The 20099-nt window shown below is 35.7% G+C and overlaps 1 protein-coding gene across 7 annotated transcripts in view; it reads right to left on the reverse strand.

The window, feature by feature from the left end:
• EYA1 (EYA transcriptional coactivator and phosphatase 1) overlaps nucleotides 1-20099 on the reverse strand; it is a 350015-nt gene that overhangs the window by 294699 nt on the left and 35217 nt on the right. For 2 of the 7 annotated variants that reach the window (XM_073229684.1, XM_073229678.1), the window contains exon 3: nucleotides 19607-19705. The exons of the other annotated variants lie outside the window; for them this stretch is intronic. Coding sequence is in view for 1 of the 2 variants with exons in the window: in XM_073229678.1 (XP_073085779.1) it covers nucleotides 19607-19621 (15 nt within the window). In the remaining variant the exon portion in view is untranslated. The remainder of the gene's footprint in view (nucleotides 1-19606; nucleotides 19706-20099) is intronic. 7 annotated transcript variants of the gene reach the window in all.

Below are 20099 nucleotides of genomic sequence, written 5' to 3' on the forward strand. Positions count from 1 at the left end.
TCTGAAAAAAAATTAGTACCAGGAAACAGTCAAAGAACATCAAGTGTATTATTGGGACAATGTAACTAATTATGTGAAGTTAGGACTTCAGAAAGTCTTATACAGAAAGAAATACAAAAAAATCTCCCCAGGTGTAGTTCACATTTTCTTAAAGAAGCTCTAATTTCACTTTGTACATCAAGTCTAATTACTGTGGTTTTTTAACATTCTTAGGCCTCGTTTTCATCTGTAAAATGAGGAGTTCAAGCAGATGATCTCCAAAACCCTTCCAGTGTGAGCATTACTAAGCCTTTGAGCCCAAACCAATGTACACAGATCTGTACTTCTCCTGTACTTACATGCCATACAATTACTATTTTTTCTCTATTGTCATATTTTCTACCTATACATGTAATTTAAGCATTTTACCATAACATTATGCTGTATTATAGGTTCTTACTGGAGAATATCATTTGCAGTCCTCTCCTTTCTCCCCAACTCCTATCAAAAGCTCAGGATATTTTGTTAATGTAAAGACATCATTAAAATAGTGAAAAGGCTACACAGAGTAGGAAATGTACGTATAATATATATACCCAACAAAGGACTCATATTCAGGGTATATAAAGAATTCCTATAAATTATTAAGAAAAAGTCTTATTTTTAAAAATAGACAAAAGAAGCTAACCAAATGAGCAACAAGTAAAAGAACAGATACAAAAAGAACTTATGAAGGAAATACAAATTAAATTCACAATGAGATACTTCTACACAACCACCAGCATTGCTAAAATTAAAAAAAAAATAACAACACCAAGGATTAGTGAAGATGTGGAAGAACTGGAAAGCTAAAACATTGCCAGTGGAAGCATATACTAGTTTTGGAAAACAGGTTAGAAGTATTATCTAAATTTAAACATGGATTTGCCCTATGACCAGCAATTCCATTCCTGAAAGAAATTAGTGCCTATGTCCAGAAAATGATATGCACAAGAATTTTCATAGCTGTTTTATTCATAATAACAAAGGAAAAAATGGGAAACAATCCAAATGTACTTCAATGGTATGAAGGATAAATAAATTGTGGTATATTTGTATAACAGAATACAACAAGCAATGAAAAAGAATGAACTACAATATATTTTTAAAAAGGGATGAATTTCACAGCGTATTGAGCAGGATTCAAAAGGGTAGATATTATATGATTCAATTTATATGAAACTCACTTAGAGGCACAAGAAATTAATTGTGAAAGAAGTCAGAACAGTGGTAGGTACTAACGAGAAGGAGGATGAGGGAATGTCCGGGCTGCTGAGACTGTCCTAATTCTTGACTTGGGTGACTATTTTAAACAATGTATACAGATGTAAATATTCATCTATACATCATCTATTCATTAAACTATACACTTGAGATTTGATCTTAACACCACTATGTACATGTTATACCTCAGTTTAAAGCAACAAAACAATTAAGCAAAATAAAACAATTTAAAACAGAAAACAACAAAATAAGAAAACCCACATTCACAAAATCATAGTCATGAGAATTAACTGAAGAATATCCACACCACTGCTTTCTTGGGACAGTCTAAATATTACTCTTGAATGGAAGCAAATCTATACACCTTCTTAACTGTTCTGCATACTCTCTAATTAGAAATTTACTAAAAGTCCCTTACGATTATCTTTTATCTTATGTCAAGGACTTTATAAGAAATACGATGGAATCTGAAGTCATTTTACTATAAGGATGTTGTCTGAGGACATTTCCTACCATTTCCCCTTTATGGAGGAACATTGGAAAAAATTCTTTCAGTCCTCATGTCAGGTTAGTGAATTCTTTTGAGTGACTGGTATTTTTTTACCTGATGGATTCTGTTAATCCTATAGCTGAACTTCCTGTTGGTCAGAACAAACAGAAAACACCACATAGATTTGCTTGTCACTCTTTTCTTTCCACATTCCTCTGGAGCCACTCTGTTTTAGAACTTTCTGGAATTTTAATCTTTTGTTAACTGTTTTTATCCCAGACCTCATTTTACCCCATCCTTATTTTCTCTACCTTGGTTTTATTTTTTTATATTTTTATCCTATTGTGCTATGTAACAACCTCTACAAATGCTTTGTTTTAAAACAGAGTATCAATAGATAAAAACAAGTATGTAGATGCATGCATATATACATATGTAAGAGAGGGCATCAGTGTTAAATACCGTTCTCCTGATCACTAACCTGAGGACATAAGCCTTCTTTTCTCTCTTGATGCTATAAGCACCTTGAGTCTGGCCCATGTATGAGATCCCAAACAGTTTCAGGTAGACAGCAGGGGCATAACAGGCACCATTTGACTGCTTCTGTGCAATTACAGCTAATGGCACTCGTTTAAGATCATGTGGTATAGAGCATGAACACATTTTTAAACCATAGAAGAACTCTTGCTCTAGGCCTGAAAAAACTTGCACCCATTTGGAAATTGGGTTATTTTAATTCTAATGTTGTAGAGAATGTCATGTATTTTAATCAACTTCAGTTGACGATGCTGCAGCCACATCATAGCTGATGCTGATTCCAAACCATCTACAGAATTACTTCCAGGTTTTAAGAACTGGCAGCTTAACTGGGCCAGTTAGGAGCACAGCCTGCCCAGTGGCTTCCTGAGGCCAACCCAACAGGATCCAAGCCTTGTCATTAGGAAGATTTTGAGGTCCAAGGTGCTAGGCCAAGTGTGATCTCTCAGACTAGATCCCAGGCCCAGGGGAGTAGGCACCTCCCAGAAGCTATGCTTTTCCACACAATTTTCTAAACTACTGGCAAGAATTTAGCTTTTCTGCCCTTCAGCATAGTCAGCAAACAGCACCAAAGTTTTGCTTGGCACTTCCTTTTGACAACATCTTGCAGTTTACACAGCTGGCCCTCTATTATAAAAGTTGTGGGTGACCTTTAGTACATAATAATGCCTTCAACTTTTGAGAAGCTCATTGCCATTTTTGCCCACTGACCACAAGACTTCCTGAAGGGAGATGATTCTCCACCAGTAAAACTGACTGACAAGCTTTCTTGATTTGCTTAATTAAATAACCATGGGGTAGCTAATACTGGAATAGTTATTTCAGAATCAAACTTACTGGTTCTTTGTCTTAATGTTATTCTACACAGTAAAAAGAACCATACAAGTTTTGATAATTTGTGTTTTGGAAAGTTAGTTGTTTATAAATAGATACTTTAGAGATATATTATAAAAGTTGGAATAGTGGATACATCAACACCAATGTTCATAGCAAACAAATACTTTGAAAAAATATTTGAAGAGCTGATATATATACATATGCTATATATATATTATATATATACTGTATGTCACATGCATGTATATATACACACACACATATATATATACACACACACACACACACACACATGAGAGAAGGGTATGATTTACAAAATTTATAAGATAAGCTTTCTTGGAAAAACTATTATGTAATTATGTTTTAAAACATGTTTTAAAAATCGCAATGAAAAGTTTTAGCATCTTTAGGAAATAGTGTTTGGAAGCAAAAGTCACGTGGAAAACAATCCACAAGTTAAAAAGCTGTTTAGCAGAGAAGTTTGTAACCTGTTAAAAATTTTTCACTGGGAAGTGACCTGCATGCTGTACAAAAGCGCTGATTAGAACAGAGAATACAAGAGAAAGGGAATGAGTGGTTAAACTTATGTAGGAGGAGCTCTGGCTACTTGAGTCAGATACCATTGATACTTCTTAAGGGTAAGGTCACATAAAGTGAGTCATACTGCTGACACTCAAATGACTGGTGAATAAATCATTCATTTGGTGAATAAATTTATTCATGATTGAATGAATAAAATAATACTAGATAGAGTCTTGAAATATTAGCTTTAAGAAAAACCTAAGCATCTATATGATCCTACCTCTTCATTTTACAGAGAATATAAAGCACATATGGCTGAGTGGCATCTGCTTGTTCAGTGGCAGCAATAGGACTAGAACCCAGGACTTCTGCTTCCCAGTTCACCACTCTCCACATGTCACTGTGTTCTCTTCTTATTTTTCAAAGAAAGTGTTATTTGAGGAAGCTGAACTCTGTACGTATTTGCAGGATCAGGAAGACTAACTCATTCCAATGGATAAGGCTCAAAGACGAGGGAGAGTTTTTCATCTGAGACTAAAACAAGTTGCTATGGGCTGAACTGTGTTCCTCCAAAATTCACATGCTGGAGTCCTAACCCCCAGTACTTTAGAGTGTGATAATATTTGGAGACAAGATTTTAAAGAGGAAATTAAGGTTAAGTGAGATCATATGGGTAGACCCTAGTCCAACATGATTAGTGTCTTTATAAAATCAAGAGATTAGAACACAGACAAGCACAGAGAGAAGAGCAGGTGAAGACACAAGAAGACAGCTATCTACAAGCCCAGGAGAGAGGCCTCAGAAGAAACCAATCCTGTGGACACCTCGTTATCAGACATCTAGCTTCCAGAATTGTGGGAAAATAAATTTCGTTGTTTAAGTCACCCAGGCTGTTGTACTGTGTTATGGCAGCCCTAACAAACTAATATATGAGTATTGATAATTTCTGACCCTAAGAGTCAGAATAAAAGCTTCAGTCCCAAATTCAGTTACATGGTGGTTACTAACAGTAGATGAAGGTGTGGAACATGTGTTGTTTTCTATGACTGTTTAGCTTGCCGAAAGTAGTCAGCCAATGTATACATTTATTTAAAATTTGCATTTCTACTGAACAGACAAACTGACTTGATTGCACCCAGTATCTAGTTAATACCAGTCGACATCCAGTGAGGAAGAAACTATTGGACCTATCTTACTCTGGATGGCAACTCTCAGCCTTGCAGGAACTCTTATTCCTAAGCAGGATGGTAGGTGGGTTTTAGGTCAAGTGCCAGCTCCCACCCAAGACAGTGGCTGACTGACCTGTCATGTTTAAAAATGACTCCAAGATAGATGGGCTCAGGAATAGCAGGCTGCATAACATCTGTGCATAACTGCCATAGGAACAGGAGGGCTGACAGCAGCACAAATGCCCCAAAGAGTGAACCATCCAAATGCAGATAAATAACCACCTACAAAGCATGCTGGTCACCATTTACGTTATTTTTGAAAATTGTCCATAAGGGATTTGCACCTTTCTTACTACTTAAAAAGACCATGAAGAATTAACCACTAATAGAACACTGTGTCATATGAACTTTCTGAAATTTTTCTTATTCAATACCACATTGAATAAAAATCACTTTATTCTCATGGGGTGGGAGAAAAGTATTTTCATTCTTTTGAACATTTTAAATATTAAGAGTTTCATTTTGTAATGAAGAGTGAAGTATTTTTCCAAGTGAAACTCCCTGTAATCAATTTCTAGAGGCTTGTTTGTCTATAAAGGATTGGGTTGGATTAATTATTGAAAATTTCTAAATAAAATTCAGCTTTCCTTTTTTAAGTTTCATTATAAGTTACAATTACAGTATTGAGGCAGGAAGTTTTGCACATAATTTCAAAGTTTGTCTTTGTAGATCTGAAATTAGTACTCACTTCATAGATTCTAAACAAAACTCAGAAACAACAAAATTATAAGATACCAATAAAAATACAAAAGCTGTTGGTTCCATGAAGACATGCTTTACGCTGTAATGTTAATTCACTCAAGAGTTCTAGTTTGCTTATCTCTTTACATTATACAACTTTTCCTCCATTTAATTAATGTGTTATTTTAAGCAATTCCAATAATATAATGATAATGTTAGAGTATTTAAATGAAAACATATTCCATGATACATTAAGAAAAGTTTTTTTACTTTCAAATTACTCTTATGGCCTCAGCAATGTATACTCTAGCCAAAATCAGTATTCTTTCAAGTAAAACACGGGAGCAAAAGAATTTTTTAAAAAGTAGACCATTAGCTTCAGTCACCATATAACATTTGTGAATAATTTGCTCTGTTTCAAAAAGTGCAAGAAAAATGCTGCACATTTGAAATCTGGTGAAAGGTAAATGAAGACAAGGCCTAGAGCAAACCTCATGTGCCAAGGGTTAGAAATGCAGTGAATGCGCAGCTGCTTTAAGTCAAGCATTTATAATCTAAAATATGTAGAAGGAAAACACCCTGTAAATAACAGAATTAAGCATGAGAAAAACATATGTGAATGTTTCTAAGCCAAACTCAAGAAAATATTCATTAAACAAGTTAACAGACAAAAATTGAACCATAAGTTTGAAACTTGCATAAGGTTCATTCCATTTCTCAAGGCCAAGGCAATATAGCATTTACAAACATAGCAATAGCAAACTCCTTAAGTAATTTATGAATATTTTCTCTACTTCTGGAGAATACTGCAATACAAAACATACTTAGGCAAACCATCAACTCAAGGCTGATGAGCTTGAAATTTATGCTTTTTTAAAAAGGAAATTTAGAAAAGCAAAATCTACACATCAAAGAGATAACATAAGTGGTTCTCCAAAAGTTACTGCTATAAAAGATAATTCTTTCTGCAGTAAAATGCTTGAAATCTCAAAATTACTACCATCATATGGCTATGAAAATTTTTTTTTCATGATAAAATAACAGCTTACTGTGGCAATAGCTGTGACTTGATGTGAAATTTATCTTAAGAGTTTAATAAAGTTTAGTCCTAGGAATATTGAAACTACTAGCACCTTATATTTAGTTTTAAGTCAACATTCTATGGTGGTTATTTTTTTTCTTTCCTGTCTAACCTAATTAACTCTTTACAAGTCCTGTATTTTAAAAAAAATCAATCAGGATGACATCCATGATTCAATAATTAGTGAAATACGAGTGGCCTCCTTAATGAGTGGGCAAAACATTATGTCACAGTCTCTTCCCCGGTCCCACTGGGAGAGGGAATGCCTTACCAGCAGGTCACCCCCACCAATGGCCCCATGAGCACAATGGGCACTTCGTTCACTTGATTATGAACCCTAAAAGTAAAGTTTTGCAATAGTTGAGAAGTGAGTTATGATTCCTAAACACTGGTTTTTGTTCTGACATTTCTAAAACTCAAACCAAAATTTTTATATTTTTAAGTCAAATTAACTTTTTAAAAACTCATCAATTAAGACACTATGTCCAATTTTTTTGAAATGTTCCAATGAATGACTTTGAAGAAGAGGCCATATAACTAAACTGAAATATGTAGAGGCAAGTCTGATAATCCCCAATGCCCATAAAACTCAACACCTGCAGCCTATGCAATAAATCAGTTTGTGGATCTAACTGCTCTTGTTCTGCATGCTTCCATGACCATGTATAGCTGAGCTAACACCATTGTCATAGCCTTAATCACAGCCAGGTTTATTTTTGTTGGCAGCCTTATGCAAATCATTGTATTATGGTTCTTTGCACTTAATTCACTCAGATTATACCCTGATACCAAAAACAGACTGTAAAACAGGAAGGGATCTTTGAATTGTTTAATTAACTATGAGCTGTAATTTCTATTTATATCTAACTGAAATGTTATAGCTCAAACTGTTAAATATTCATAGGAAAACAGATTATTCTGTTTCTCATTTGAAATACTTAAGCTTGCTGTAATTTAGAAATCATAGTTACCCACAGAGAGAATATATCAGCATTTTCTTCGGTGTTTTAAGCCAATTTCTCTTATTCTGTGAACTAACGTCTGGAACTAAAATTCATCAGCACAACACTAATTTACTAAGTGGTACCTTGGTGGCCTGAAAGAATTGCAGCAACTTCAAAACGGCCCCCAAATTTACTCTCTGCCTTTAAATTTCTTACCACATGGTCTTTTCAGGGAACCACAGGGAAACCAATTGCATCAGTCAATTACTACTAATTATTGTTGGGCAATTAAATTCTCAAGAGCCAGAAAATCTGATATCTACCCTACAATCACCTTTTTTGCTTTTTCTAGCATGGTAAACTGTCAAGAAAAGAAATTGAAAAACAGGGTAGAAGGGCTACCAATTAAGATCCAATCACATTACATTCTTTTGTCCATAAAGGACCCATTGCATAGAATATGTACCCATCATCCATCAGTTTATTATCATATTTGGAATAGAATTACTTTCAAATTTTTCCTTTTCCTGTTGTCATCAACCTGACCTCAGAGTACTTTTGGAATGTAATATTTTCACAACAACTGAGGATGGGTAGGTAAAACAGGAAGAAGAGTACAGATCTTCCTCACCTTACGATGGGGTCACATACTGATAAGCTCATCTATGGTAAGTCAAAAATGCATTTAATACACCTGGCCTACTGAACATCATAGCTTAGCCCAGCTTACCTGAAATGTACTCAGAACACCTACATCAGCCTAGAGTTAGGCAAAGTCATCTAACAGAGATTTTATAATAAAGTGTGGACTGTCTCACGTAATTTATTGCATACTCCTGAAAGTGGAAAACAGAGGGGTTGTATGGATATAGAATGGTTGTAAGTTTATCAGTTGTTTACCCTCATGACCATGTGGCTGACTGGCAGCTGTGGCTCATATGGCATTTCACTAGACTGGGAATTTGCAGTACAGCTTTTACTTGAATGCATATAACTTTTGCACCATTGTAAAGATGAAAAGTCATTAAGTTCAATGATCATAAGTCAGGAACTATCTGTATATGAAAACACCACTACACTTCATTTCAGGAACAACAACCATTCAGTCAACACAATGTTTATAAGCATTAGTTACGAAATCATACTGTCTACCAGTTGGGGAGGCCCAACACAGGGGCAATCTCAGGATCTCTCTCACATGTGAGGAGAGAAGAGCTCCAGAGGCCAAAGGAGAAATCAGGGAGGAATTCTACCACTGGGCAATCAATCTGCATGTCTATTAAAGTATATGTAATCTATATTTATGGTACAAAGGTAATGAGAAGACTCAGAAAGTCACTTGAGTGAGTCACCAGAGACTACACTGGGGTTGTGGGAAGAGCTGGAAAAATATGTTCAAAAAGAACGAGCATTCATCAGAATCCAAGTGTCCATCACCTTCACACCACCACTGAGCTGTGAACTGGAAGCATCCCACTGATGAAAGCATCCATTATCCTCCCAAGCAGGAACCAGAATGTTGCTCAACAAATTTAATGTAGAAAAGGACAAGATGTCCACTGCCCACTCTGAAAGGAGAAGCCGATTCTACACAGAATGGGCCAACCCTTAAGAACATGGGATATTAATTCAAACAGGGTTTTCTTATGGGGTATGGGGCTTGGGACACTCTGCTTAGGGATTTCCCCTACATTCTAAGTAAGGTTCACCAACATATATGGTCTAATGTTACTTCCAAATGAAAAGTAACCTTAAGTCATCTCTCACCAGTAGAGTCAGACCCTCAGCAAATCCAACTGGTCCATCCCTTACTATCTTCTCTTTATATGCCTTCAATTTTATAAGATAATGAGCACATTCTCTTTAATAATATATAACAGTGGGTTGTCTATTACAGATACTGACTGTGCAAAATGCCTGATATTTATGCCACATAACAATCCCATGAAGGTGTTTTTAATCCCTATCTTATAAATGCAGAAATTGCGTCATGGAGGCTCTAGTAACTTAAGAAATCACTCATGCTGAAATGTTAGAGCTAGAATTGAGTGCAGTCTGACTTCAGGGTCTGCTCAGAGCCATTATGCTGCATTGAGCATATGAAAATGAATAGATTCTGTCCCTGTCCACTGGGAGACCAGAGACTTTTTGCTTGCTTATTTGCTTGTTTGTAGGAATAGGGGTGGGTTTAAAGGTATAGAAAAATAAACAAATTATTTAATTCCAATGTGATATGACTATAACATTTCTGAATGCGGCATGTCACTCAATCTGGAATATAAAATACAGGGTAAGAAATGAGCTGAGATGCTACAAAGAGGTTGAGATGGTTAGGCCATGGAGAGCTGCCTATGACAAGGGCCTGTGTATTTTTACTGTAGCTTTAATAAAACTATCATTCTGGTTGCAGATACCAGCTAGAAGTAATAGGGGCAAGAATGGAGATAGATGGATAAATTGGCAATTACAGAAATAATCCCGTCGATGAAATGTAAGGAGCAAATTCACTGAACTAGAGTAGTGGTAATTGGGGTAGACTTGCAGCAGAGATTGGGGATTATATTGAAAGCAAAATTGGCAGAATTTGATTGAATTTAAAAGTGAGGAATTGGGAATGGCAGCAAAAGATGCCATTAAAGATGAATGGGAATGGAGCAGAAATACACAAGGGGGTCAGTTTCAGGCACATTGAATGAGCTCTCCGTGTCCCATGTGCAAGGGACACCCAGAAAGCATCTGAATGTATGAGTATGACCCCAGAGAAAGGCCTGAACTAAAGATAAAATGTGTGAGAATATTATCTTAATACATTTCTCTAATCCATTATGACCACCTTAAAAGAAATAAAAGATCAAATACATTGTCAGGGAACAAATATTCATAAAAGCAATCTAATTTGAAAGACTGACCTCATAAATGAGGAAAATAGAAACCAGGCTTGGCTTAGAACTTCTACCACTGGCAGAAGCTACCATACCTAATAGCCAGGCTTCTTGAGGAATTTCCAAAATCATTCTTCTGGATTTCTCATCCCCTTGTCACAATGCTCTCTCCCCTTTTCCACTTTGTTTCAGGCACTGCTTTGTCTTTTCACTCCTAATTTTCCAGTGGTGTCCCCCTGATCCTCCTTTTGGAATCTTCCTACTTTCTCTAAGAATCAGATGTAGAGTCATAGTAAAAAGCAGAGGAAATTATCTGCTACGAATCAGTATGTACACTGGGTAAGCTGTCAAGTAACTAGTATTTATCAACAAATAAATGCACCTTCTTTAACCTTGGTATTTCTATATTTTTGTTTCAATTAAGTCTGTGATCCAAATGATGGGGGTTAGCTATACCCTGCATTTTACTACCATTTCACTATAGCATACAACTTTTTATTTATATACACCCACACATACACACAGGAGTTTCATCATGAGATTATTTCCTATACTACAAGTAAAGACCTTTAAAAGCAACATGTTTTCCTCATCTCAGCTGAACATTCATAATCTTTATATTTCAAGTCAGCCCCGAAGTTAGGCTAGACAAAAAGAAGTCTAGTTGTGTGATTTGAAGAGGGCTGAGAGATCCTGAGCAAAAAAAAATCCCCCTTAATCTCTACCCATTCCAATTTATGCTTATGTTCCCACCTTGGCCTCAACTTGGTGTCAAGCCATAAAAAGTCACCATTAAGATGTAAAGATGTCATCTGAAGTAATAACACATCCAGCCATTAAGTTTTATTAGCATACTAGCATAAATGTATCATATGAACTTATAAGTCAGCTGATATGACTTTAAGACAAAAGTATTATATATTAAATAAACTTGGGTGGTGTGACAGAAGTTGGAGAATGGTCCAGAATAAGAGGCATAGTCTTGGATAAAAGGGAAGGAGGGGTCCTTGAGGGGGGAAAATGTCAAAAGCAGAAGGAATAAACATATTTGCCTAGAGCAACCTTGCTCAGATGATGAAAAAGCGCTTTCACTTTTGAGTCTTTTTTGAGATGACTTAAAACATGGTCATTATTTGCCTGAAATCCTCCAGGAAACTTTGAATTAAATATGTACATGTTGTACTAGTTATCTTAGAAATGTGATTGGGCTGCAATTATGTCAGTAAAGCTCTAACTACCAAAACAAAATTGTATGGCATCCTCTATCATGCCTAGACAAATTTAGATGATTGAAAGCATAAACCGGCCATATTTTATACTTTATCTATGTAACGAAAAGCAGGAAAACACTTAGTTCCTGCACGCTGGATGCTAAAACAACTTTGGGACTTCAGTGGAAGAAGCATGCTCCCTGGAGAAAATGGACACTGAAACACAGTAGCGATCCTGGCAGCCACAGCTACACAAAGATAGCTACACATCTGTAGAGCTCCAGAAAGTTTAGAAAACCCAGCCTGTAAGGAAATTTTTCTGGAAATGGCAAATATTGTACACTTGACTCTTTTAGCTACTGAAGGCTTTCTTACAATTCTCACACTCAAATTATAGTGGACTCTGAACTTATTCTGGAGGTGTGTGCAACTTAGAACAACACTGAGCTCTAAACTTGTGTCTTTTGATACCATAAATTTTCACACTCAATAAAGCTCTTAATTCTAGGACCTACTAACACTGTCCATCATCTTATGAGATATTCATTTCAAAGTACCTAGTGTGCTATCTGATGTACACTTTAGATGCTTGATAAATATTTGTTAAATCTGAGCCCAGGAAAATACAAGGATTTTTAGGTTTATTTCTTAAAGCTTTAATCACTGTCATCTTCAAATAATGCAAAGCCAGATTATTTTTCTTCCCCTCTGACATTCCATTAGACGAGATGATTCAAAAAGGACCTGATGAACATAGGGAACACAGATCTGTGCTGTGTGATTACTTCCTATTCTGTATACATCTTATTGTATACTGGTCTTCAGACAGTTTTCTTTCTCATTACTTTTCTTGTGCTCCACATAGTACTCTTATAAGAAAAGAACCTACATGGCCTCCCAGTTGTCATCTGGGAGGACTAGAATTAAGTCATTCTGATTCACCCAGGGTCACCTGTAGGGTTGCCAGATTTAGCACATAGAAATATAGGATGATCAGTTAAATTTTAATTTCTAGTATAAGTATGTCCCATGAAACATTTGGGATATACTTATACTAAAAACATTTATTTTTAATAAATTAAAAATTTATGAAAGTCTGTATTTTACCTGACAAATACTAGTCACTTGATAAAATCATAGATTATGACATAAAGAATTTAATGCTTTACAGGTAAGGAGCCTGAAGCATGGAGATAAACAGACCAGTGTAATTCAAACAGGCTCTTAAAACACCAGTCAAGAGCTCTTCTATAATCTAGCCTCTTTGTAAAAGCATCTGGTTAAACTTAGCCACTTGCATTTAGCTGAATATATCTCATCACTAGCTCCCAAGGGTCCAAGACATTTTATTATAACTGAATGCAGGGTTCTGTTCCCCTAATTATAACAAGGTCTTTTTTTTTGTTGTAATAAACTGGGTGATTATTAGTTAACTATTACCTTCATTGCAACCTTCCTGACATTGTATTAGAATTGCTTCTGTACATATATTTGTCTCCCACAGAGGTCAGGAACTCTATATTCATCTCTATATACTCAGTGAGTAGCCCAGGGTCCTGGCTCACAGTAGCTTCTTATTGAATACTTAATAAATCTAAAAACAGTTAAAGGGTTTAAATAACCAGATAGTATTCAAAGTGGAAGAGAAAGTCTTCAGGATTCCCAAATAAAGACAGGAGGGTCAGAATATCAGATCTATCCTTGAGGTCTGTGTACTTAAAATTTAGAAATACACTTTCACAAAGTAATCCTTGATGCTGTGAAAGCTAAGTTTAATGTCAACTTGACGGGTCGCAGAGTGCCTAGGATAAACATCATTTCTCCGTGTGTCTATGAGGGTGTTTCTGGGTTAGAATAGCATTTGAATCAGCCACTCAGGAAAGTGGATTGTCCTCCCCAGTGTGGGTGGGCATCATTCAATCCATGGAGGGCCTGAAGAGAACTAAAGGTGGAAGAAGAAAGAATCTGGCCCTTTTATCCTGCTCACTGCAAAACTGAGACATTTCATCTCATCTCATGCCCTCAGAATGGGATTTATACCACTGACCTCCCCTGGTTCATGGGCCTTCACACCCAGGACTTAACACTGAATCACACCACCAGCTTTCCTGGGTCTCTAGCTTGCAGATGATGAGACTTCTCAGGCTCCATGACCACATGAGCAACTACCTCACAATAAACAGCCCCCACACACACACACCCTACTGGTTCTGTCTCTCTGGAAACTCATAACACAACGCCACTGTTGGAATAAATATATTCAAATACATTAGCTGGGCTTTGGTGATAGTCTGATAGTAGGAATACCACTTCTCCAACAAAGGATAGGCAAAGGTTAGTAATGCACCCAATGCCCCACAAAGTACAGCAAAACCTGGACTTGAACCCAGTTGTCTCCAAGTCCAAGCCCATGTGCGTAACCATCACTCTGTAGAGGTCCTACTGATGGTCTCACATCTCAATGATGCCTCCCATTGGTGGACATTCTAGGATCGGCTCCTCCTCAGAATGAGAGGCACTTAAATTATCCCAATAGTTTTTAATAGATGATATGATCACCTCTTGGCTTAAATGAGGTTTTTTTTTTATGTTACTTTTAATGAAATTATATTTTAGAAGGAAAACATGTTCATGTATTTGCTTCACTCTACACGTCTTTCTGTTTGGGAGACAAATAGTACAGATCACATTTTCATTTACTATATAACTTTTAAAAATTTTAATTTGAAAGTTGAAAATGTAACACTACAGAAATAGAATCAATAACTGAATTATTGATTATAGAGGTATTTTTGGTAGTGTGCAGATTACATTTAATTGTAAATGAACTTCAAGTCATGAAGAAAAACTTCCAAATTTGTAAATCAAGTGAATTTTTAAATATGCATAATATGGGTATATTATTTAGATTTTTTCAAGTCCAATTTTAATGGTTATCAGTTTCTTTATAAACCACATAACCAGCTTTCTGAAACTCACGATTAAGTTTACATATATTGTTAAATCTCTTATAAAGTAGATCTTCTAAAACTTATTCACAGAGAGAGATACAAAATTTCTTCTGCATATTCGCAATGATAAAGTTTATTGGTGCAAAGTTTCAAATACTTCAGGACTTACTTTTGTATCAGTTCTCAAATGTTAGTGTCTATCAGGATGACCTGAGATGCTCAAAAATGCAAACTTCTGGCCTCCCCCTCCAGGGATTCTGCTTTCATGAATCTGGGATGGAATCCCCAAGCCTCCATTTGACAATGGAGGTGATCTGACACAGGTGGACCAAAGACCTCATTTTAAGAAACCCTGATTTCCATCCTCTGCTCTTCTACTCCCCACAAAGGCAAAATAAAATGAAGATTAATGCACTGGTTCTCAACCCTGGCAGCATATAAGAATCACTAGGCCTGAAGCTGGGCCACATGCCCAAGGTGATTCTGATCTAGAGTCAAAGTTGAGAATCACTGGCTCAATAAATACTAGAGGATACTGCAACACATTTCCATACGCTGCTTGGAGAATAAGTCTTAAATAATAAGCAGACCTTGCAGTGACAAGTAACAACAGTCACAAAAACACTCTTGTTAAATTTCTTCATCTCTCATTCCTTGGCAACTGGCAACAGGAATAGAGTCTCTGAGGGTGACCACCCACACAGGAGAAGCCATGCCTCTCAGCAGGCTGTCTAAAAGGACTGTGAAATTCTTACAGCAGCAGAGTTTGCCATCCTCTGCATTCCATAATTTTTTGATCTAACAGATTTTTGTGGGTGCTGCAACAGCCACAGTCAGCTGGGAGAACTTTGCCAGCTCCTTCCTGAAATATCAGCCCATCAAATGCCTCAGAAACTAGAAAAGCATAGTTCCTTTGTACAACAGCTTTGCTACCCTTCTCCACTCCCATTTCGATTGTTTTGTATTAAAACAGAGTGAGAAAGTGGAATTTTCATTCATTTCCACACAAAGCATCAAAACCCTGCCACTATAATTAAGTATATCAGTGGAAATGTCAAAAGCAAAAGCATTTAGGAAAGGAAAGAAGTGGACTTGCAAAGAAGGTTTGCAAAGGAGGACAGCCTTTAGAAATACCAGTTGAAGATTCCATTTAATTTGTGAATTGAGCCAGATAGGGTGGCCTTTTGTTATCTGTTTGTTTACCTCAGTGTGCAAAGTATTATCTTCCCTGTTTGTGAGACATGATGTATATCCTTACCCATTACTGCAACAGGAAGGCAGATAATGTGAGTGTTTCTTTTCAAACCTATGTGTGCCTATTACACTGGTTAATATAATTGTGCAATTTTAATTATATTGCATAAAACACTCTGTATGAAACAAATTTGTTGTCATTGTTTGAAAACTAATCTAAGTACTTGGAAAAAGATCTTTGATAAAAGCAAATTAAGATATTTTCTGTAACTGTATGCCAAAATCAATTGCAAATGGAGTAAGGACTTGAAAGTAAAACACAAAATTAAAGTCTTAGAGAAAAATACTGAGAATTTTAAAGTGGGAACTCGAAAGTAAAAAACAAAATTAAAGTCTTAGAGAAAAATACTGAGAATTTTAAAGTGGGAAACTGAGAAAGTTGTCTCTATGAATCAAAATCCTAAACATTTAGAAAAATATCTATAAATTCAACTACATAAATGTCAAAAGTATGCATGACAAAATAACATAGGCAGAAATAAAAGATAAGCAGCAGACTGTGCAAAAATTTTTGCAGATTATATGTAAAGGGCTAACCTTAAATATTAAAAGTTCATGAAAATCTATAAGAGAAAAACCAAAATGTAATAGAAAAGGAATAGAGAAAGGATAAAAATTCATAGAGAAGAATGACAACCGGCTCTAAAATACACAAAGAAATGTTCAACTCCAGTAACAATAATAGTAACAGCCAAATCATACTGTGGGTCAGACACTAGTCTAGCTCTTTACATATATTAATGTATTTCATTATTAAAGCAACCCATGAAGTAACTAATATTCTCTGCAATACATGCAATATACAGGAAATGGAAGCACTAAGAAAGAGAAGACATTTGCCTGAGGTCACAGAGCTGGCAAGTGGTAGAACCTGAATTTAGCCATGAGTGACCAGGTTCCAGAGTCAGTGCCCTTAACCATAAAGCACACTTCCTTTCCTAATAAGAGAAATGTACATTGAAACCATATTTTTACAATTTTTTTACCTCTAGACAGACAAAATTTAAGTTAGATAATATACTATCTTGGCAAAGCACTGGAGAACATAGGCATACTCTAAAACACTGCTGGTGAAGCATAAATAGTTATAATACTTACTGAAGGTAATACAACAATGGCTATAAAAATTACAAATTCATATGCCCTTTGATCCAGCAATCCCACTCCTGGGAATTTATCCTACATATATAATTGTGGACATGCAAAATGGTACCTTTCTAACATCATTATTTATGTAGTATTGTTTGTAATAGCAAAAGATTAGAAAACCTTCACACAACCATCATAATGGCACAGCCATTCATTCTAGGGAATTATAAAAACAAGCAGCTCTCTATGTACTGATATGGAAGGATCTCCAAGAAATAGTAAATGCAAAAAGCATGATGTGGACCAGGATGTATAATGACCTCCCGTTTGTACAGTATACTCGTTGTGCAGGCTAGGAAGCAAGAAAAGAGGATTCTGAATTCCAAACCTGGATCTACCCTTAAAGGAAAAGACTTGCCTAACATCAAAATATTGACAGATAAATACCCCTGATGTCTCTCAAGTTAAAATGAAATGATAAAGTATGAATTCTTTCTATTCTTAGGAGTCTCTGCTCAAGCCAACTTTGTCAATTAATCTGACCATGGCTTATTGGGGTGATGCTAAGGGATCCCCCACATAACACTGCTACTTCACCACCCAGAGGGGTGAGCTGCTTTTCTGCTGGCCACCTGCTCTCTGTGCATCTGCTTCTTCACTCTCTGCTTTGTTTCAGTTTCCATCTCTCTCCATTTTATAGGAAAACTTTCTATAGTCACTCTTCTGTAGTATCATCAGTGACACTGTAAGCATACAACTCACCAGAAGAAACTGGTTTTTCAAAAGGTCACTATTTCAAGTTATCCAAAGAAAATGCATTTTGTCACCCTTATTCTATTGCACTAACCAAAGTGGCCAAAATACATCATTCTATCGTGTTTTACACAACAGTTTATTTTGTTTGGCTTCTTAAATCAAGTAAACATACCATTTTTCTGGTAGTAGCTTAAATCACAGAACTTTATAAATATTTTATTCTAAAAAAGAAAAAAAAGAAATCTTTCTTCAATGCCATTACCCCTTCAACATAAGGTCAAGCTTTCATAATTCATGAAATAAATTATTTATTTTAGAAACTACCTTCATATAAAAATAAGCAGTTTGCTGCTTAATAAAGCTACTTTAGAAAGTGCTTAATTAGAAAGAAAGCCATCCCTAAAATATCTTAATTACCTGTCTAGAAGGGGATTTTGAAAACTCCCTAACAGACAAAATGCATTCTATGGCACCACACTATACGTGCCTCTCTCTGAGTGAACTTCAATGCATTTTGACTTCTAATGCCTTAAATATGAAGCTCAAAGGGGGTCTCACCCAAAGTAAGTCAACAGAATATAAAAAGAAAATATTTTTATGTGATTCTATAATGGTATACCTACAAATATGTTATAATTGTACAAAAACAGAGTGCCATTTTTGTTTCAGAAATATACTTAGGGAAGGCTTAAAGGCATAGTATTTTCACTACACTTGAATCTGCTCCACTGGAGAACACACCATCCTGTCTCTTAAAGATAATGAGTCACTTTATGTTTTAAAGAAGTGATGTTTTAATAGTGCAAAAAAGAAAGTGCTTTGGACAAATAGAGTGCCATGAGAATTGAGAACAAAAGACAGTGTGTCTTGGTGAGAGAACCATAGGTTAGATGGTATAATATTTCAGATTCTTGTTCTATAATTGCATACTATCCTACCCTCTCATAATAGATTATTTATTATTTTAATGTATAATAAAGTATTATGTTATATTAAAGGTGAGCCTGACCATCTGAGTTTCTTTGGCCAGCGGATGTTAAGAGATGTGACACTAGTAGAGGCTTTCAGAGTGCTTGCCTTTGTACCTGTGCTGTTCTCAGGTAGTCATTAGACCCAAGATGCTGAGAGGCTTATGGAACGGAGCTGAACCAACACAAATGCAGAAGCAAACCCAGCTGACCCACAGACCGAGCTGCCCAGCTGAGCCAGCTTAGATTAGCCAAACCACAGTCAACCTGCAGACACGTATGTTTGAGAATACATTTGTTGTAGGGCACAGAAATGTTGAGTATGTTTGTTATGCAGTATTGTTGTTGCAAAAGCTGACTGATGATGGATTTCAAAATGAACATAAAAGATTAATAAAATTTAAGTATGTGAATAAAAAAACAATTCAATTAAAGATTGAACAGAAGATCTGAATAGACATTTTTCCCAAAAAGGACATACAAATGACCAAAAGGTATGTGGAAAGGTGCTCAACATCACTAATCATCAGGGAAATGCAATTAAAATCACAATATCACCTTCCACCTCTTAGAATGGCTATTACCAAAAAGATAACAAATAACAAATGTTGGCAAAGATGAGGAGAAAAGAGAATCCCCATGAACTGTTGATGGGGATGAACTGGAGCAGCCATTAAAAAAATCAGTATGGTAGATCCTAAAAAAATTAAAAATAGAATGACCATATGCTCCAACAATTCCACTTCTGGGTAATTATCTGAAAGAAACAAAATCACTGCCTCAAAAAGATATCTGCACCCTAAATAAATCTGCATTATGTACAATAACCAAGACATAGAAACAATCTATGGATGAATGGATTTTTAAAATATGATGATAGATAGATATACACAATGGATTATTATTTAGCCATAAAAAAGAAGAAATCTTACCATTTGTGACAACATGGATGGACCTTGAGGGCATTATGCTAAGTGAAATAAGTCAGACAGAGAAAGACAAATGCTCTGTGGTCACACTTATTGTGGAATCTAAAAACAAACAAACAAGGAAACAAACAAAATGAATTTACAGATACAGAGAACAGAAGTAGTCACTAGAGGGAGAGGGGGAGGATGGGGAATGGGTAAAATGGGCTAAAGTGGTACAAACTTCCAGTCATAATATAAGTCCTGGGAACATAATGTATGGCATGGTGACTATAGTTAATAATACTGTACTGCATATTTGAAAGTTGGTGAGAGTAGTTCTTAATAGTTCTCATTACAAGAAAACAAATCTGTAACTATGTGAGGTGATAGATGTTAACTAATTGTGGTGATCATTTTGCAATGCATATATATATATATATAAAAATAATTATGTTGTACAACTAAAACTAATACAATGTTATATCTCAATTAAAAAAGAAAAATTTTTTAATTT

The sequence above is a fragment of the Manis javanica genome, chromosome 2 (genome assembly GCF_040802235.1).
Source record: "Manis javanica isolate MJ-LG chromosome 2, MJ_LKY, whole genome shotgun sequence".
NCBI lineage: Eukaryota > Metazoa > Chordata > Mammalia > Pholidota > Manidae > Manis > Manis javanica.